Raw genomic sequence first — 22,376 nt, forward strand, 5'->3', positions numbered from 1 at the left:
AAGTGAATAACCTACCTATTTTCCTACTATGAACATGAATGCAGCAGTACATGCCCACAAGTTGGAAGTTGTTTTACTGAACACATTTCTGTGGCAAAACGCTTCCTGTTATTCCATGATAAACTGCATAACCAGCAATATCACAGTTGAGCAAGCAAACTGACGCAGCGGAAAAACTGATAAAAAGCCTTAGAACTCCGTCTAAAGACTATTGAACCGAAATTGATAACAAGAATACTAAAATACTGAATTTTATTGATTGAATGAATGACTGAAACAACTTCTAAGCCCTCATTATATAGACTTAGGGTTTCCTAATCTTGGTCAAACTCCAATAGAAAGTCCTAAAAATAAAATACTAGAATAGTAGTAATCCTAAACTGAAAATAATTACCAAAAATAGAAAAAAAAACTAGTAAAAGTCCGTTTTGAGGCCCTAAACGATGGAATTTGCCCCTCAAAGTGGGTCCGTTGTGGCGAAGCTACAACGAATGACCGGAACGCTATTTCGGACCATCCCTCAAAATTTCGTCCAATTCCGACACCCGTAGCTTCGATTTTGGCCGTTTTAGTCTGTCACCCTTGTATTTGGCCGCTTCGATCTCATCCATGTATTTCTCGGCCAATTCCTCTACATCACAATCATAACAGACACAATATATCATTAGATCAATAGACCAAATTCTATTTATTTTAAAAAAAACATCCCAAAAAGGTCAAAATGGGAGTCTGACAACAATCAGTCACTCTAATAATGTAGTTCAGATAAGCGGCAGTGCAGGACAATGAATAAATGAAAGGGTCATTTTCGAACATGTTCACGGACTAAACTGTCTGTCTTATATATACTTGAAGCAAAATACGAAGTAGTGTTCTTTTTTGTTAATTTCTGGTTGCAGAGTCTTTATATCTACCTGAAGCAAAATATGAGTTACTGTTTTCTTTTTTGTTCGTTTCTGGTGCCAGAACTGTGTCTGAGAGAAAGGAGCAAAAAAATAAGAGAAAAATAGTCGTGGTGGTCGGAGGTGGTGGCCGAAGTTGGTGGTCAGATTTAGTGGTCAGAGATGTGGAAGAAATAAGATGTTATAATTCTTTATAAAATTTTATACCCTTGTATTTGACAAAATGCACAACCTCACTTTCAAATAAATAAACACATAAATTGTTACTAACAGAAAAAAAATTTATTAGATGGAAAACTAGCTTCTCGTAGTCTTGCATCTAATTTCATCTCTACTTACGTCACGTAGAAGAACCACTTCGCATATTCATGTTACAATTTAACAAGTGTACCCGTAAAACTCAGACCTAGATGGATTCTTTACTGAGTTTGTTTTTTATGTGACAATCAAATTTTACTGTTTCCATACAATTGTAGAAGTAGAACCATATTATTTGCATACAGTTTTCTAAAATATTCTTGTCAAGAAATTGATGTACAGAACCATTACATTCATCATGCTTAACTAATATGAACACAATTGATGCAAGGAGCCATTATATTCATGAATCCCCACCCTTTAATATATGATGGAAGTCTTGAGTCTTTTTAGACTCGGTGTTAACACTATTATCTTCTAATTTTTCTTTTGAAAAAGTCATTCTAATGTAGATGAACGAAAAAATGGAAATACTACTGAATTTAAAACAACATTTTGAGATATTGGAGAAAACGAAAAAAGATCTCAACATTTTGAGATATTAGAGAAAAAGAAAAAACATCACTGAGTATCTAAGAAACAAAAATGGCTATTTCAATGATAACTATGAGGAATATGGTCAGTCAGTATCCATATTTTCTTGATCTCCATTACTTATGTGTTGACTCATTAACTCTATTCTTAATTTTGTTTACTCACCCCCTTTTCAGACTAAAATAAAAATATTTTTCAGAGGGTAAAAACTTTTTAAAAAAATTTTGCAGTACTTCTAGTGTCATTTTGCACCTCCATTCACAAACGAAATACTTTGGAATGACATATCAACATCATCATATGGTATGAAATATATGTATCTTAAGTTCTAAATTGATAGTTGAGCTAACAATAAATCTTATGAAGTTCTGAACATTACTGTTCTTGCTATTATATCTACTTTTATGCACAAATGGGACGACGAACCTTAAATCCTTATGTTGGTAAATCTTTCCTCATTGTTTCTGCTTACTGTCCTTTTTATGTAGATTAAAATGGACCTATTTAATTTTAATTGAAACAATTTTAGTTGACAATTTTTTCTCAAATCTTTCTCTCTCATTTCTCCCGTTCCCATCACCAACTTCGACCACCTTTTCCAACCACCTCCACCATCATGTGCCTCACTCTCTTACTGTCTATCCCAATCTCGTTGCCTTTATCTCTCTTCCTTCCTCTCACACTCAGTGTCTCCTTCTCTCTCTCACTATTAAACATGGAATTTGAACCCTAAAATAAGGGCAATTTAGGCTTGCAGAAATCATGCAAGTTTGCGTTAAATATTCCCAAGCGAATAACCTACTAATTTTCCTACTATGAACATGAATGCACCCCTATGTGCGCATGAGTTGAAAGTTGTTCTTGAACATACCGACCCCGGCGAAGGAAAACCCCTTCGCTGGAGTGTTTATAGAGAGAGAGATGAGAGTTTTTTTTTAATGTTTAGGGTCGCCGGCCGGAAAATTTTCCGACCAACAACCTTTGCCAGAGAAGAAAAAGGTGAGTTTGAGAGAGAGAGAGAGAGGTGAGTTAGAGAAAGAGAGGTGAGTTGGAGAAAGAGAGAGGTGAGTTAGAGAAAGAGAGGTGAGTTGGAGAAAGAGAGAGGTGAGTTGAAGAGAGAGGTGAGGTGGAGAGAGATGTGAGGTGAAATTTCATGTATTATAATTAGTTTTATTTCGAAAAAATATATATATAAGAAGGTTACTTATGACATTTACACTAAAATAGAAGGCCATATTTGAATTTATGAAAAATAGAATGGCATAAAGGAAGTTGGTCACAAACTAAGGGGTCAAATAAGAATTAACTCTAATAGAAAATAACAAGCTTATTATGTTATATGTTGGGAAGAATATTTGTTAAGTGGTTATTCAGTTTCACTATATGAACTTATATTTGAGGTTCAGCCCAATGTAGAATGACTTAATATGTTATTCGAACCGATGTATATTATTCGACTCTAACCCAAATCAAGTTGGCACGACCCAATGTGAACCTCTTGAGGTTCAAATAGAGTCTCCCCAAAGGAGATGGGTGAAATAAAAAGAACTCTGAAAATTCTATGTGGTACTCTATGTGATAGAGATGGAGTCTTCTGTTAGAGATGCTTTAAGTCTGTCTTTCTATGAAATAGGTGTACTGCCTCTATAACATGTGTGTTAATTATGTGCCAACCAAGTTTTACAGTTTCTATATAATTCTAGAAGTAATAAGAACCAAACTATTTGCATAGAATTTTCTAAAATATTCTCATTAAGAAATTGATATGTGGACCATTATATTCCTCATGTTTAAAGTAAAACAAGTATGAACATAATTGATGCATTGAACCATTATATTCATGAACACCCATCTTTAAGATACCATGGAAGTGTGAAGTCTCCTCAGACTCAATGTTAACAAAATTTTCTTCCCATTTTCTTTTCAAAAAGGGGTTCTATTGTAGTTATGTAGGAAAAATTGGGAATCCTAGTGAACTTTAAAAGAACACTTGGAGATATTGGAGAAAACCAAAAGAAATATTGAGAATCTAAAACTCAAAAATGGATTTTTCAATGATGAGGTGGATAAATAAGAATCAAACAAAAACTACAAAATGGGATTAGGATAAAAATGTAAAAGTAAAAGTATTAGAGAGTAGTAGAGAATTATTTTCATTTTATTTTTTTTGAAGGACATTGACATAAAACCAATCAAATGTCAGGTGTCAATAATCAGTGAATAGAAACGAGAAATGTATTTATTTTCATTTTATTTTTGTTGAAGGACATTGACTTAAAAATGAAAAGGGAAAGATATTTGACTACTACATTTAATTAATGAAAATACGATGTTATGAGCAAAATTAGAACCGTCAATAAATATGGATTCGAGTTTTATAATTAGACATAAATTAGATGCCAAACTGGAATTACCTCTGGATATTTTATTTTACCACAACTAGGTTGTTTTATTTTACCAGGATTACAAGAGTCATTACAAGACATTGATACATTATGAAGAAATAATGTAAAAATGTATCAAGATTCACGAATCACTAGAATTTTTAAGACATCATCGGCGTATACATATATATATTATATATATATATATATATCTCTAAAGGTCATCGCAAGGGGCTTAAATCCGATGTAATCTGGATGTACTTTATTTATGAGAGGAAAAATCTAAGGCCCAAAAAAGGAGCTCAAATACGAAATCCAACCCAATAGGGAATAATATCTCAAAAAACCCAAAAAGTGATGTTACCTTCCTATCCCCCCAAAAGAAATACTTACCTCTTATGTCCCTCACCCATTTCCCGCCCAAACGTCCTTTCTCTCTGTCATTGCGCCAGCCGAACACATGCCTCTCTCTTTTTCTCTCTCTAGTCTGAGTGATTAGACTCCTCTCCCTCAAAACGCTCTCTCTCTCTACAGCCTTGATTAGACACTAAAACCCTCTCTATCTCTTCATTCAAAATGTTTTAGTGTCTCTCTCTCTCTCTCTCTCTCTCTCTCTCTCTATCTATCTCGATCAAACGAAACCATTTCGGTTATTTACTCTCAGAATCGAAACGTTACCGGCTACTATCTCTCTCTATTAAACCTTCAAAAGCAACTTGATCTTCTCATCTCTCTCTCTCTATTTCGCTCTCTTTCAACAAATTCGGTGCTTCTCTCTCTTGTTCGAGCATCATCAAACCCTAATTTCTGTTCGTCAGAGTTTAACACACAGGTACGTCTCTGTTCTTCCTCTAAATCTTCTTCCTTTCTCTGTTGTTAGTCAAGTTTTAGGGTTGTTTAAACATTTTGGGTTGTTTTAAAAAAATTAGGGTTTCGTCTTTCAGATTTAGAACTTTGATCTTGATTTTTGGGATTTAACTTGCTCTTAAGTTGTTGTTTTTCGTGATTGCTGTCGTTGATAAAACATTTATGGATTTTGTTTGTGATTTCAGAATCATGCATCTTCACAGAAGGTAATTTTGGGGTTTATGGTTCTCTCTCTTGTTCGAGCATCATCAAACCCTAATTTATGTTCGTCAGAGTTTAACACACAGGTACGTCTCTGTTCTTCCTCTAAATCTTCTTCCTCTCTCTGTTGTTGGTCAAGTTTTAGGTTTGTTTTAACATTTTGGGTTGTTTTCAAAAAATTAGGGTTTCGTTTCACACATTTAGGACTTTGATTTTGATTTTTTGGGGTTTAACTTGCTCTTAAGTTGTTGTTCTTCGTGATTGTTGCCGACAATTTGGTTTGTGATAAAACATTTATGGATTTTGTTTTTGATTTCGGAAGCATGCATCTTCACAGAAGGTAATTTTGGGGTTTATGGTTCTTCATCAAGTTTTTAGGTTAGGGTTGTTGATGATATTATGGGTTTGTTGTAACATTTTGGGTTGTGATCAGAAAATTAGGTTTCTGTGGAGACATTTAGTACTTTGTTTTCGATTTTTAGGTGTTTGTGTTTGTTGATGAAATGAATGGTTTGTTTTAAAATTCTGGGTTGTGTTAAAGAAATTAGGGTTGTGTTGAGACATTTTGGGTTCTGTTCTTGGTCAATATTGGAGACATTTTTTTTTAACTTTAGTTGGGTGTTGATGCATTTTGTGGTTTTTACTGAGCTAGCCCTAGAAAGAGGGCTAGTGAAGAGCCAACCACAGCTGGGCCTAGTAAAAAAGGCAAGAAAATGATGAATGTAAGCTCATCACAGACAAAGGTATGATATTATATAAACATTTCAAACAATGTTTAAACATGACACATAATTTCAAAACATTTTGGAGTGTGTTTTAGCATTTTATCTAGATCTCAAACATTTTAACAAATTTGGGGATAACAGTTTCTACACATCTGTGAGAATGTCCTCTCGTTATTGTTTGTGGTCTCTCATTTCGTATAATTTTTGCCCATAATTGCTAGTGTGTTGTGATTCTGTAAAATGTTACTTCACTTATTCTTACCCTTATTCTTAGGGTTCTATGAAAAGTTATGAATAGATGGATTTTGTGGTTTTGTGGTTTTAGGGTTCTGTGAACATTTAGTGGGGTGTTGATAGATTTTGTGGTTTTTACTGAGTAAAAATTGGTATATTGTAGACATTTTGGGTTGTGTAGAAACATTTTGGTTTTGTTATCAACATGTTGAGTCTCTTACAAACATATCATTTTGTGCAGAACATTTAAAACGATGGTGAAAGCAACAACAACAACAACAAAAAAGGAGAAGCATCAGCAAGACAACAGGTTGTACAAAGAGCTAGCCCTAGAAAGAGGGCTAGTGAAGAGACAACAATGCAGGGCCTACTAAAAAAGGCAAAAAAAGTATTAAAGGTGACTGAATCACATACCAAGGTAAGATATTCTCTAAACATTCAAACAATGTTTAAGAATTTTACATAATTTCAAAATATTTTGGAGTATGTTTCATGAATGTTCCTGCATTAATGTATGTGTTTTGGCATTTTGAAGAATGTTTAGGACTGCATATGAAATGACATAAGATGTTTCTCAAACATTTTGCATAATGTTCGGCATTTTATCTAATTTTCTAACATTTTGCATAATGTTTAGGAATGCATACGAAATGACATAAGGGTCTGTGAAAAAAGTTAAAATTTGGGGATAAAAGCGGCATTATTCCTAGGGTTCTGTGTTAAGTTATGGAAACCAGTGATATTTGATTTCTTTGGTACACAGTTTGGAAAATGATCTCGCACTATTGACAGTGTTCTAGCATTTTAAATAATGTTTAGGTGTGCAAGGTAATAACAACAATTGCTTCTCAAACAATTCGAATAATGTTAAAGCATTATTGATAATGTTGGCACATTTACAAGAATGTTTAAGAATTGCAGAAATTGTTCCTCAAACATGATGTATAATGCAAAAGAATTTGCAGCTTACGTTGAAAATGTCATGGAAAAGACAGGGTTTACAACGTTTGGTAGCAATAGAAAGTACGGCAGAATTTATAGGGCGTCGACATTCCCTTCACAGGGTGAAAAGTAAGTGTTTTAACTCTTTATGGTTCTGGTCAATGTGAGAACATCAATCTTTATTATGTGATCATTTCTCATAATGTCGAAACATCAATGTTTATATTATCATCTTTTCGAAAATATCGTAAAACATTTAAAAGATCTAATATGTCAGATATATTTGAACGGGCACATTAAATTGTTGAGATGTGCTCGATCAAAAATATCAGAGATGTTGGATCAAGCACATTAGAAGGTTGAGATGTGCTCGAAGAAACAAATCAGAGACATAACTGTGATCTTAAATAAAACATAAGATTTTCATTTAAAATAACTAATATAGTCGGATCTATTTGATCGGGCACATTAAAAGGTTGAGATGTGCTCGATCAAACAGATTAGATTTGCATTTAAAAGATAAAACATAAGATTTTCATTTAAACTAACAAATATAGTTGGATCTATTTGATCGGGCAGATTAGATATGCTCGATAAAACATAAGATTTTCATTTAAAATAATAGATTTTTATTTAAAAGATCATATATAGTCAAATATGTTTGATCGGGCACATTAGAAGGTTGAGATGTGATCTAAAAAACAAATCAGAGACATAACTGTGATCTTAAAAAATATATAAGATTTTCATTTAAAAGATCAAATATAGTCGGATCTATTTGATTGGGCACATTATAAGGTTGAGATGTGCTCGATCAAACAGACTAGAGATGTTTTATCGGGCACATTAAAAGGTTGAGATGTGCTCGAAGAAACTAATCAGACATATGCTTGTTATCTTAAAAAAACATAAGATTTGCATTTCAAAGATTTAATATGTCAGATATATTTGATCGGGCACATTAAATGGTTGAGATGTGCTCGATCAAAAAGATCAAAGATGTTGGATCAGACACATTAGAAGGTTGAGATGTGCTCGAAGAAACTAATCACACACATACTTGTTATCTTAAAAAAACATAAGATTTGCAGTTAAAAGATCTAATATGTCAGATATATTTGATCGGGCACATAAAAATGGTTGAGATGTGCTCGATCAAAAAGATCAGAGATGTTTGATCGGGCACATTAGAAGTTGAGATGTACTCGAAAAAACCAATCAGAGACATAACTGTGATCTTAAAGAAAACATAAGATTTTCATTGAAAATAACAAATATAGTCGGATCTATTTGATCGGGCACATTAAAAGGTTGAGATGTGCTCTATCAAACAGATTAGTTTTTTCACTCAAAAGATCAAATATAGCTGGATCTATTTGATCGGGCACATTAAGAGGTTGATATGTGCTCGATCATACAGTCTAGAGATGTTTTATCGCGCACATTAAAAGTTTGAGATGTGCTCGAAGAAACCAATCAGACACATAATTGTGATCTTAATAAAAATATAAGATTTGCATTTAAAGATGAAATATAGTCAAATTTATTTGATCGGGCACATTAGAAGGTTGAGATGTGCTCGGTCAAACATATTAGAGATGTGCTCGGTCAAACATATTAGAGATGTTTGATCGGACACATTAGAAAGTTGAGATATGTTCGATCAAATAGATTAGAAACATAACTGTAATCTTAACTAAAAATAAACGTTGGATTTTTTTTTATAAGATCATATATAGTTGGATATGTTTGTTCGGGTACATTAGAAAGTTGAAGTGTGCTCGATCAAACGGATCAGAGATACAACTGTTATCTTAAAAAAGAAAAAATCAGACATGATTTGGTAATAAACAGATGCTACTTTGATCTCTTTTATCAAACATACCCTAAATATGAGTCAATTTGGTCAAAGAGATCAAATCGAGCCTCATCTATTTGAGCAGGCACATTAGAAGGTTGAGATGTGCTCGATCAAATATATCAAAGACATAATTGTTATTTTAAACAAAAAAAATATAGTATTTGTATTTAGAAGATCAAATATAGTCAAATTTGTTTGATCGAGCACATTAGAAGGTTGAGATGTGCTCGATCAAACATATTAGTGACACATCTCTTCTAATTATAATCTCAAAAGAACATCACAATTACAAGATGAGAGATAAGTTTAGAGATATATACCATTTTGACTTTGATTTAGATTTATTTAACGTCGTCGGTTTAGAGCTTCAGGCAACAAAGAATAATAACCGGTGAGATGAGAGATCTTGCTTACTTTGCACAAGATATGAATATTTAAGTCAGAGAGCGAATAAGATGATAGAGATTGGAGAAAAAGGTGTGAGAAGAGAAGAGAGGATGAAAGAGTGGCTTCGTTGGTTCTGGGGTTTATTTATAGACGAAAGGAAGCTTTAGGGGTTAATCCAACGACTGAGATACAATATTGAAGAGGCATATGATCTCAACCAGTTAGATTTTACAGTTATAAAAGGAAAAAAGAAATCTATTGGAATATTATCTGTATCATATGAAATATACCTATAGGTAAAAGATCACAAATATAAAAGGAAAAGATCTTATAGAATATTATATATATCATATGAAACTTACCTAAAAATTTAAGCACAAAAGATAACAAATATAAAAGAAAAGATTTTATAGAATCTAATTTATACCCTATGAAACTTCCCTAGAATATTATTTATACCTTATGAACCTTAGCTAAAAGTAAAAGATAACAAATATAAAAAGAAACGATCGTATGGAATATTATATTATTTATGGGATATTGAAGAAGACGATTGTGACTCCCTAAACATGTTTGTTTCGGGTTGGCCCAGATCGATAATTAAGCACCACTAATATTTGGTGATGGAAAAATTAGTGTTTTTTTTTATAGTAGTTGGGTCAATATTGAAGAAGATGATTGTGACTTGATACATGAAAGATATAATCCCTCATAAAAAATGGGTAAAGATGAGACCTAGATAATAAATTACAAAAGAAACCTTCATAAGAACATTTATCCATAACTTGATGTATACGCCAAGTAAAACTTATTAAGGTTGAATTGGATTAAACTTCAAGCGCACTTTCATTGGTTATAATTAATTATATTGTATTAATTCAAATAAAGTGTGTAATAGTTTTTAATTAATAAAAATAACTTGTTACCGAAAAAATTTAATAAAGATAACTTGTTTTTAACAGGTTAGTGTGGTTGTGGCATGGGTCATGCATGGTGGGCCGTTTTTGAAAGAAATGTCATTGGGTCAAGGTGGCAATGTGACCAAGTAGTAAAAAGGATTACATGATAAATATCATGGATTTCACTCGATTTAGGGATCATAGTGTTTAGTTAGAAATTGACTACGATCGTCGAGAGATATTGGAAGACTCGCTAAAAAAGACGACTAAATCCTACAACGTGTTACACACTTAGAGTGTCGGCCACAATTAAGTGTCTCAAATGATGGAACGGATAAGGAGAGAAACATAAGGTAGAGAAGTCCATGGGTCAGACCATGATCCTTGGGGCTAGGACTTGGGTTGGAACAAAGTCCGACCTAACAAGGGTCATAGTCGGTCGGGCAAGGCTTAGGGCAAGGGTCGGGCAAGGGTCGGGCTCAGGATGCGCCTTGTGCTAGTCGAAGGATGAGTCCCGGGATGATCCTAGGACGAGGCCTAGGGGCCTAGGACGCGACTAACCGACTTCCCATAGTAAGAGAGGCGTTAACTTCCCTATAAATGGAAATGCCAAGTTCAAACATCTCTTGCAAATCACAACTCTCTCACCCTCTCTTCTCTTAGAGATTTTGAATTTTTCTCTTTTTTCACTCTCTTAGTGTTCATATGCAAGGTTGTGTTCTCTTCCTATCCTTAGAGTTAGTCTTGGATATTTTAGGGCTATAAAGGGATTCGGGAAATCACCCTAGATCTAGAAAATTATTTCTTAAGTTGAGATTCTTGCTATCAAAGGAGGATTACGACTTGCGTAAAGTCCTACGTAACTAATTGGAGGTAATCATGATTCGAGCTTGTGCGTCTCTAGTAGAGGAACTACAATCGAGCTCTTGCATCTTTATTAGAGCTCTCACATATCTTACCTGAGGAGCGATTTGCGAGTTCTTGCTCGAGTAAATAGTAAGGAAGCGTTGAAAAGTATATGTTCTCTAGTATAACCTATAAGTTTATTCATACTAGATTTGTGCATGTGATCCTAAGTGTAGCACCCTTACTTTATAGGGGTGCTGCTAGCCAAAACGAGGGTGCAAATAGCAGCACCTTTATAAACCCTTAAATCACTTTAACCCTTCCCACCCTTTTATCTTCTTTTCTCTGTTCCTTTACCCCGAGAGTTTGAAGTGGGGAGGTGATTGAGTGGGAAAAGGTTTAGAGAGAGAGTAAAGTTTAGAGAGAGAAAGTGAAGAAGATCAAAAAGCTTTGCTAGGGTTTGGTTTCTTCATCTTTGTGCTTCATTATCAAATAGGTTTCTTCTTCCCTAGGGTTTACATAGCCCTCTTTAATTTCAAACCTAGATTTGAATGGTTAGAACAATAACAACTTTAAACCATGAATTTTTGTTAGGTTACCATCATATTAGTACCAATTAGTGATACCATAGAGATATATTATGATTAGAAACTAATTACAAAAACAACATAGTAACCCTAGACCATTATAGTTATATTAATGGAGTATACATATACCCGGACAGCAACCTAGGTTATTTAGGTTATATAAATATGGTATATATATACACCCGGACAACAGCCTAAATATTAAGAATTGTTTGTGTTTATGTTATTGATGTTGATAATTGATTGTATGTGATGATGTGTATGATATTGGAGCATAAGTGCCATCAATAGTTGTGTGTGATAAATTGCTTTAGGTTGTTAACCTAGAAAGCATAGGCTAGTCGGAACCAAGAATGGTTGGCTCGACATGTGGGTCGATTGCAAACACTACTTACTGGTATGATATTAGATAACTTGGTGGACCATGATCTTGAGTTTCGTTAATGGATTGAACTAAGACTAGTTGGCTCGACATGTGGGTCGATTGCAAACACGGGCTTGTCAATTTGATATTGGACAACCCAGTGGACCAGGGGCTTGAGTTCTGATGGGCCTAAAAGGTTACCCTAAATAGGTCTACACCCGCAAGTGCACGGGTGTCAAGTTGTAATAAATTCCGGTAAGACCGGTTCGTTCCTCAGAGACTAGTTAAACTTATTCTAAACTCAGAATTGGTACGGTTTTTTGTTTTGATTTTGATTTTTTGGTTTTAAAATAAAATAAATAAAATATTAAAACGATTAAAAAGGTGAACTCAAATAGGGAGAAGTCAAATGGGAAGAGAGCCTAGGATTTTAGAAACCATTTTAACACATTCTCATGAAAACCTAATCATGCACATCTTTTTATCACTCGAGTTTCGGTAACCGAATGTACCAATCCCCGGAAAATAGTCTAATTAACGCCGAAAATAATTAAAGTCTAAATTCTAAAACCTTGATATATTAAAGTTTCAACTATTGACTATCAATCTATAAGCATACACTATCAAAGAACTAAACCTAAGTATAGTGTATCAAATCGAAAGCATGGTCAATGAAGAAATCATCCTCTATCGAAACTAAGAATTCAGTATTTCTACATTTAAACCACATCAAGATATTAAAGCATAAAGAAGATATCAAAATTATATGTCAAAACTTCATCACAAATCCTAGCAAGATATTTTAGCTATTCATGGTGGGAGAGATAAATATTTAAACAATTTAAAGTACGAGAGTAAAGTGGGAAGAGAATTAACTTTCTTGCTGATTTGCAACCAAACAGGGCCTTAGGGAAGTATTTTCCAGCAGATGGGAAAATAATTTTATTGACAAACCAAACAGACCCTAAAGGAACACGATTTTCTCATCTTCCCGGAAATGGATTCCCTGTGGGAAAATTATTTTCCCACAGATTTTCTCATCTTCTCCAACTCTTTTTGTCTCTCTAACTTTCTGAAATCTCTCTCTCTTCTCAAATTAACAATGATAATTAACTCTGTCTTTAATACTAATGAGATAACAGAGAGAATGAATATAAACCAATCTTGATGTTGATAATAAACCAAAATAAATTTCTCAAAACTCTCTCTGTTTATCACTTTCTCTCACTAAAATAAGAACAATAAATACAATGAAAAGAAGTAGATGATAATGGTGTTTCTCTCTCTCTCTCTCTTTGATTTTCTCTATAGGTTGAGCTTGAGATGATGATCTTCCCCTCCAAATCGAGATGCCTATGATTAGAGATGTCCTCCCTGTTTTATAGAAGCAGAAGAGTAAAATCCAATCCAATTCAGTCCCTGATTTATTTCTCTAAGATTAACACAATCAAATCTCTTTAAAAGTTTCTATTAATGGGAGAAAATCAATCTTCTATCTTTGTTTTCAAATCTCCAGCTATGTTCCAGCCGAGTGAAGTATAAAAAAAATCAATCTAGCCGACCCTCTCTCTCTAATTCGAATGAATCTCGGTTCATCTCTTTCCTTCTACAACTCTCTGTTTCTCTCATTTTATTCTCTTTGATTCAAATTCTCATTAACTGTTTATGATTTCCAAATCTTCTCTCTCTATCTCTTCCAACCGAGCTCTCTCTCCAATCATCTCTGTATATACTCTCTCTAAAGTGAATCAAATCACAACTATCCTTTTCTTTCCTTCTCTCTCGGTTTAATCTCCTCCAATCTTCACTTCACAATCTCTCTCAAGATTTATTTCTTTTCAAGATCCCTCTTTAAATCTGTTTCATACTCTCTCTCTCTCTCTCTCTCTCTCTCTCTCTCTCTCTCTCTCTCTCTCTCTCTCTCTACTGTTTTAGTTTCTAACACAGAAAATATTGAGGAGATAAAGAGGGAAAGAGGGAATACGTGAGTTGTTGACGTACTGGCTCTCAAGGTAGGGCTGATATTGTGCATTGCGGGCTAGCGAGAATAACTTACGACGTGGTGGAATGGTCGTTGGATCTGGCTGATATGCATGTGTTCATCAGGGATTTCTCGAACTCGGGCGGGAGCACCGAATGTTAGTTGCACACAAAGTATCATATCAGCTCTATTTCTCTATCCCGAATGTGTACCACTGACGCCCACGAGTGTACCGAAAACTTCCCGCGCCCGTCAAATGCTTGCCATGTGTTGCTAGACGTTTTTGGTTCTCTTTTAGTCAAATGATCTTGACTCAACTTTGACTCGTACTAACTTCCCCATCTGGACTCCGAATCGACTCCCGTTTTCAACTACGGATCCGTCTTTGACTCTAAATTTCATTCGAGCACTAAAATTTCCAGAATACCCTAACCTCCAGAGGACCAAAATGCCCTCAAGTGCGTCTTTCCCTTGATTTTTATCTGTTTTCCGCATTCAATTCTGTAAAAGACACCTGGACAAAAGAAACACATAATTCATCAGAGTAACTGCTCGAATTGGACTAACTAGCCTTAGTTAAGAGATCCAGATGAGACAGTTTCATGTCTCATCAAGTTCTAATATGGATTGACGGTTGTAATCCATAGGTGGTTGGCTCAAAAGGATGATCGATGCAAACACAAGTTCATTCTTGTGGACCACATACTTCTAGTTTGAGAAGTAATTTACCAACTAGAGGTTGGCTCGCCTCCTGCTCATATGAGAAGTGCTCGTGTTGCACGGATCCCCTTTTTGGGAGGTATCCATGGTTTATTGAGAGGTTTAAGTCGATGCAAACACGGATGCTAAGTGAAGCTATCTCGTGGACTTCAAAATTGGTTATGCCCCTCCAAAAGGAAAGTTGTATTGTTTGAATCTCTTCAACTGTAAATCAGGTTGACTTTAGTGGTGTTGACACGAAAGGTGTAACACAATAAACTGTTATTGTTTTTTTCTGTTCGATACTTGGTTTTGTTGTTGAATTGGTCTATTTAGACCTTAGGTAATTAGAAATCTACTAGCTGGGTTCTGACCCAGCCTACTATTGTTCAGATGACAGGGACAGGGGATTTTCGCCATTTGATCTCAGTTCGTCAGCTCGGAGTTTCTTTCTTAGTTTTCGTTTTTGAGATTCGGTAGTTATTTGGAGTTTCGCCTCCTAGACAGTTATTTCTTTCATTCATTCTTATCTGACCTACGTGTCGATGATTTAGTAAAATTGCTTGAGTTAAGAAAGTTTAATGGATTTCTTTTACATGATTTATTTATTCTTATGAGCTTCACATTTGATATTATTTGTCTCTTTTGATGGATATATCAACTATGTTTACTGTTCTGCGGAGAAACGCTTTGAGTTTAGGTTTTCATGGCGGTCGATGTGGAAATCTAAATTTGGGACGTTACAAAGTGGTATCAGAACTCTAGGTTCATAAATCCTAGGGTCAGTGTGATAGGGTTCAACCCCGTTAAGCGCATAGTATATGGTAATTTTCCATACAGAGCTATTCACTGTTTGAGTTTTAATTTAGTTTCTCTTTTGGATGTGAATAGAGTTATGGAAAGCGGAGGGGCTACTGGTCATGGCAGAGGACGTCGCAGTGCTCGCACCCGAGGAGGTGGTAGAGGTCGAGGTCGAGGTGTTATTAGTGAGGAAGGGGGGTCTAGAGGACCCCAAGGTTCACAGGCACAGTCAGGGGGGTCATGAAACCACAAATCTTAATCTGAACGGAGGAGCAACAGTGACCATTGATGCAGCCACGTTGCAAAACTTGATTAACATTGCAGCAGAGGCTAAAACAAGGGAACAAACAGAGGCGTAAAATCCGACACCAGAGACGGGGGGTCCTGTGGTGAATCTGAGGCCACCGACTGAGATGACATGGTTGAAGTACTACCATGAGTTTAAGAAAATGGGACCGCCAATATTTGATGGGACTGGAGGACCGGTAGAGGCATATGAATGGTTTAAGGAGATAGAGAGGATGTTCGTGGCATTTGATTGCTCTGAGGAATATAAGCAACGAATGGCAGTGTTCCAGTTGAAGAAGAATGCAGCTACCGTAGGGCGGGGGTTATGCCTAGTCTATATAATAAAATAGAAGGGATTTATGTTGACTGGGACAAATCCTCTTATTTAATAAAGGATATTGTCTAGCGGCCCTTCCCAAAATTTACAATATAGTTTTTCTTCGATTTTAAAATTGTAGGGAAATCAATGTACGGTCCAAATTAAGTTAATTTTCCTTCCCTACCCAATTGATTTCTTTCCCTAGCCCATCAAAAATTTCTTTCCTACCCAATTGGTTTTCTTTCCTTAACCCATCAATGTACAGTCCAGATTAAGTTGAACTTTCCTAAATCGACCTCGTTTCGGCCATCTTTTGCTAAATCGATTTCCTCGACAATCTCTGATGTATTTAAACTTCGTAAATTGTTGTTTTTGTGGCTTTATTTAGAGAAAAGTGTGTAGTTCGAAATTGATTTTTAAAATAATTTTATCAATCTAGAATGATGATGCAACTCTATTAAATCAATTCAATTAAAGTACTTAACAAATTTTCGTGCCGAATACGCTGGTAGATATAAGAAAAAATATGTCCCTAGTGGTGGGGGCTAGTACACATGCACATGTCATACGTACTCCCCAGACGGACTTGAGTTGGTGTCTGACTCAAGGGCGGAGCCAGGGTGGGGCGGTCCCTGGCTGCAGCCAGGGGTCAATTTAGTATTTCTATTTTATAGTTGGAAGTTTAACAAATGTGAGTGATAGCTCAGGTGGGTAGGTCCCAAGTTCAATGTTTTTTTGTTTTGAATATTGACTACAATAGTCATTACAAATGCATTGATACATTATATGTGGTGACAGTGGCGAGGCCAGAAAATTTTATGAGTGGGGACACTTTTTTGTTATAGTTAGTGAAAGAATTCCATGATATACGATCAAGCTAGAATCATAAAACAAAATTTGAACAAAATTTTATTTATAGTTTTGATATTCCATGGTAATTTGATGTACAACAAGTAATAATTTTCTCATCAATATCGTTTGGGGATCTTTCCCCCAACTGCATTCCCAAAAAATATTAAAATAAAAAACAAAGGAAATGGATGAAGAGATAGTGGTGAGGATAAAGAAAACGATGGTGGAGATGATGAAGAGCGAGTGATCGTAATGGAAAAAAAATAAAGATAAACTTTTCTTTCTAATAACATGTTTACTATAACAAACGTGTAAAAAACAATCTTGAAGTCCAAAATACAAGTCACTGAAAAATCAGACAGAATCAAAATTAAGGGAGTTATTTAGAAAATTCATCATCTCTACGAAGTCGTTTTATTAAGTGTCACTTTGAGGATACCAAAATTGAATTAGTTCAATTAATAAGAACCAATTTTAGACCAAACATGTACTTTATAAAGTATTTTCAATAAGCAGTCATCTTAAACCAAATAATACTTTCAACTAACGTAAATAATAGACATTTTACGAAAAAAGTGTAAGTAGTGGAAATTCAAGAAAAAAAAGTGTTGTGTGTGGGTCGTTCCCAAGACCCCCAGTTTGTAATCCAAGCATTTCACCACTTGAGCTAGAGAAGAATTTTGTTTAAAATATGGAACTATAGATACATAATATAGCGACAAGTGTAATTTAATACATACAAGTCACATTAGGGTCGTGGGGGGATGAACCCCCACAGGCTCCTATGTGGGCTCGCCCTTGCATGGTGATAAGTACGATAACTGCCGAAATATCAATGGCCTAAAGGCCGACAAATTAAATGGCCTAAAATCTGGCGAAATTAGTGACTTAAAGCCTATAGAAACTACTTTATTTATACCAAAGTTCAATATTCCTGGATTTACACTTCCATGAGATTGAGCTAGGACCTCCGCATTGCGGAATATATGCATTTAGCAACTGGGCTACTCATTGTTGGCAAGTTCAATGCTCTTGGCATCTCAAGTTCGAATCCCTCATCCGTCAATTTCATGTTTTTTTATCAAAGTTTTGAGTGAATTCCGTATTAGCCCCTTATATTTTCACCTTTGGTGCCAATTTCTTATCTGAATTTCTTTATTACCCTTTTGTGTTCGCTAAATTAAGTTTTACGCCTTTTGTTGGGTTCTATCCATATTATGTTCTTGTTATTTATTTGTCCTCAAATTATCAATGATCCCACACATTATAAACTCGTAATGGCTAATTTTTATTAACTTATTAATATTTGAACTATTCACGAAACTTTTAAGTAAATCTTGTTTATTCTAATTGGAAGTTCTAGAATCATTTGTTTTGAGTTGAGATATTTGTGACAATAACAATTCGAAAAGTAGCATATTTGGCAAAACATTGCTTCTAAAATACTACTTGTGATTGCATATACGCTGCAACTAGAAATTTTGCCCTTTAAATAATTATTTATAATCCTAGCAAACTTAGAATCATGGCTCCGCCCATGATGTGACTGGTTTTTTTTTGAAAATTGACTACGATCTACGATAGTCATTACAATGATATTGATGCATCAATGATGTGTTAAACACGATAACTACTGAATTCAAACTCTTATAAAGAAACTCTTACAAAGAACGGGCCTATAGCCCAACTAAACTATGGCCTGTAGCCCAACAACATTATTTATACCTTAATAACCCAAGTTCGATAAACCATGAAAACCACCTCGTATGGGAATCGAACCTGGGACCTCTAGGATTTAGGAGTTTATGTCAACACATTGAACTACTTGGACAACCAATTGTCGACCCATGGTCCGACTGTTATACCTACAGGCGACGGATCTCAGGGCTATTTTTTACAAAATGCTACTATAGTGGTTATTTCTTCACTAGGGTGAACAATATTACTGTAATTTTATTTTTCAGAAAAAAAAGAAGAAATTTATATTAGAAGCCCATTGTAGACATTTTTTATAGAGTCCGTGGGCAAAAAATCCAAAATAAAAAATAAATTGAGTTTAAGGTTCAAACTTAATATAAAATAGGCAAAAAGTACATTTTTTTTAATATTTAATTTTGTCTCGTACGAATACACAAATGTATCATAATGCGTTGGTTGTTTAATGAATATGTAGATGTGTGTAGGAATAGGTTTATTGTGCACGCTACACAAACTAAATTGCGTGAATTTCAACAATAAAATGTATAAAGTTATTTACGTTTTGTTTGATGCAATAAGGTAACGATGTCATGTACAAATGTTTTTTTTTGTTGAATCTCATGAGTGGTATATGGAAAAATGATTTGTTTGGTACATTTAAAAAAATAGTATTTTTTGGAGTTTTAACATATTTTATGTTAATAGTGGACTTATTGTGCTATTAGGGTCCATATTTTGGACCTTCCACCAATACTTTCGTTTTTGATAGTCCTTAGTTACTTGAACGGCCAGATTCGCTCTTAATGTTCTCACGAGAATAACTACCGTTAGATAATTTAGGTCAGATCTTACAAACCCTACAAAAACCTTATTTTGTGTATACTCACGGAGCTTCAGAGAGACAAAGCCGACTCATCTACTTCGAAAACCCTAAATCGGACCGGAATTTGCAGAGAGGTAAGCGATTATCTTGTTTGGTTTCTATCAATCTTGTCGTAATACAACTCAGTTTGGAAAACCTAGATCTTATCAAGAAGCTTGTGACTTGCATTTCTGATTTTAGTTGGTACTCTTTTTGTTTGCCGATTGTAATAATCGTATTTTTGTTTATTTTCACTATTTGATGGTTCAAATCAGTTCTAGGGTTTTGGTTGAATTGATCAGTGAAGTAGTGCATTGGATTTTTAAATTATCTTAAAGTTTCTAGTATTTGGTTCTGAATTCAATCACACTAAAAATGACAAATTCATCTTTTTCAGAAAATCAACGTAAATGAATAAATTTCATTGTAAAACTAGGATTCTTTGGTAATCTAGGGTTTAAGCTTCCAATGATCTATAGACTGGTGGGCATAAATTTTCAAGAAAATATAGGCCTAATGAGTATCAATTAGCTAAAATGTTATGTTTCCAACGGAGATTAGGCTGTTTCTCTATTTATGGGGTCTCATTAGGTATTTGCCGGAGTTCTTGAATAGAGACAATATGAATATCTATGAAATAGACAAAAATTAAGAAACAAAGCTGAGCTTGATTTAGGCGTACGGCAAAATCTCTTGAAAAGGGAACTTTTTGTTTGCTTGTTGCGATTTTTGTTTATGTTTTTCCTGAGTATTGTGTGAATGGCTTGCAGAGAAGAGATGGTTGAGGAAGTTAAGGCTGGGCCGGTGGTTCCAGAATCAGTTTTGAAGAAGAGGAAGAGGAGCGAGGAATGGGAGCTAGCAAAGAAGCAAGCACTTGAATCCGCAAAGAAGAAGAACTCAGAGAACAGGAAGCTCATTTTTAACAGAGCTAAACAGTATGCACAGGAATACGATGAGCAGGTTTAACACACTTGATCAAATATTAGTGTTATTTTCTCTAAAGAAATATATATGTATTATGGAGTTATATTCGTTAAGTACACTAAGGATATGAGTTTATATTGTTTAGCAAAAGGAGCTCATTCGTTTGAAGCGTGAGGCTAAGTTGAAGGGAGGGTTTTACGTTAACCCAGAAGCTAAGCTACTCTTCATTGTTAGAATCCGAGGGTATGATATCTCATCTACCATGTGACTGTTGTGAAGTTCTATTTTACTATTTGAAATTTAAATTCGTCACTCTGATTTTTTTTTTCTTTGGTGTTTTATAGTATCAACGCAATGGACCCAAAGTCTAAAAAGATATTGCAGCTTTTGCGTTTAAGACAGGTTACTTTTCTTCTTTTTAAATTAGGATTGATGTTTTTTACTCCTGTAGATGTGAAATGTGGGATTGCATACTTCATTTTTTGTAAGAATAGATTTACCTGGTTGTGCTTCCTCTACCTTGTCAAAGTCCAATTTTTCTCGTGTATCCTGCTATGATATATGATGGTAACCATAACCCTTCAAGATGTAGCCTGTTATGATAAACCTGGTATATATTAACCCCAATAATGTCATTCGGATGTCGACTTTATATTTATAATAATTTATACGAAATGTGCACATAAGTTTGTTAAAACGTAGTCCAGTTTTATTACTTATCATATGAGAACTTGATGAACTAAAAGCAAATTATTTGACTACAGATATTTAATGGCGTGTTTCTTAAAGTAAACAAAGCAACAATGAACATGTTGCAGAGGGTAGAGCCATATGTTACCTACGGGTATGTATATTAAATCTCTCTCAAACAAGTCCTTTGAATGCTTTAGCGACGCCCATTTTGATCGGGTCCTTTTTATATTTCAGATACCCCAATTTGAAGAGTGTCAAGGAATTGATCTACAAAAGAGGTTACGGAAAGCTGAACAAGCAGAGAACAGCTTTGACTGACAATTCAATCATCGAACAGGTTCACGCTATACTGGTGCTACTAGTTTTGTAGTATTACATTTTATATCATGAGTTTGGAGTTCTTAAGGTGCTATTATGTTATTTCAGGCTCTCGGCAAGTATGGCATCATATGCATTGAAGATCTCGTGCACGAAATCTTGACCGTTGGACCTCACTTCAAGCAGGCAAACAACTTCCTATGGCCTTTTAAACTCTCAGCACCATCAGGTGGCCTAAAGAAGAAGAGGAATCATTACGTGGAAGGAGGTGACGCTGGTAACCGTGAAGATTACATCAACGAGCTCATCAGGAGGATGAACTAGTGACTTCCAAACTTAAGAAGTTAAGTTTATTTCTGCTTCTTACTCATAGTAGATTAAGGCAATGTTAGTCATTCTCCCAGCCATTGTTTTTGTCCTGAACATCGGATTTTTCTTTTTTCAAGCTTTGAACCCACCTGTTATATACTGTTACAGAAATTCATTTTCATTTGATACCATTTCTTTCTATTCAGAATATTTATTGTTAAGTTTGTGACTACTTTCTCTTGATGATCTTTCTACCTCTTCTGCTTAGTTGTTACCTAGTGTGTTTTTCTAGAAACTATTCTCTTGTTGTTTTAGACGCTAGGAAATAGCGAAATAAAGAGCCCTTAGTTGTTTGTAGTCTACCAACTTACCACGATATTTCCCAGATAGCTGAATGCATCGACTTATCTGCAATTGTGTGAACTGGCCTAACCTGCTTGCATCCATCCTATTTTAAGTTTATTCAAAGTAATCGAGTCCCCTACCACTCAAGTATATTTTGTTTCTGGCTGGTGTTTTGTGCCACTCGAGTATATTTTGTTTCTGGCTCGTGTTTTGTTTTTAATATTCCGGTGATCCTGTGCTTCTTAAATCTTAGAAATATTTAATGAACTTGAAGTTTTTGTAATTGAGATTATTCT

At 34.8% G+C, this 22,376-nt stretch overlaps 1 protein-coding gene across 1 annotated transcript; it reads left to right on the top strand.

Annotated features, from left to right (window-relative positions):
- The first annotated feature begins 19,307 nt into the window (after positions 1-19,307).
- Positions 19,308-21,956, top strand: LOC147564384 (large ribosomal subunit protein uL30y-like). The gene is made up of 7 exons (XM_086645520.1): positions 19,308-19,586; positions 20,262-20,451; positions 20,561-20,658; positions 20,760-20,817; positions 21,180-21,259; positions 21,343-21,445; positions 21,535-21,956. The coding sequence occupies exons 2-7, from the start codon at positions 20,269-20,271 to the stop codon at positions 21,748-21,750; spliced, it is 738 nt and encodes a 245-aa protein (XP_086501646.1). The 5' UTR covers positions 19,308-19,586; positions 20,262-20,268; the 3' UTR covers positions 21,751-21,956.
- The last annotated feature ends 420 nt before the right edge of the window (positions 21,957-22,376 follow it).

The sequence above is a fragment of the Eschscholzia californica genome, unplaced genomic scaffold (assembly GCF_041429995.1).
Source record: "Eschscholzia californica isolate CP2 unplaced genomic scaffold, dmEscCali1.0.p SCAF_1, whole genome shotgun sequence".
Taxonomy (NCBI): domain Eukaryota; kingdom Viridiplantae; phylum Streptophyta; class Magnoliopsida; order Ranunculales; family Papaveraceae; genus Eschscholzia; species Eschscholzia californica.

Bases quoted from the DNA above. Each gene is read 5' to 3' on its own strand.
- LOC147564384 (XM_086645520.1), top strand. From the start codon at position 20,269: ATGGTTGAGGAAGTTAAGGCTGGGCCGGTGGTTCCAGAATCAGTTTTG. The intron at 20,452-20,560 runs GTTTAACACACT...TATATTGTTTAG, and splicing joins CACAGGAATACGATGAGCAG to CAAAAGGAGCTCATTCGTTT. The intron at 20,818-21,179 runs GTTACTTTTCTT...ATTTGACTACAG, and splicing joins AGCTTTTGCGTTTAAGACAG to ATATTTAATGGCGTGTTTCT.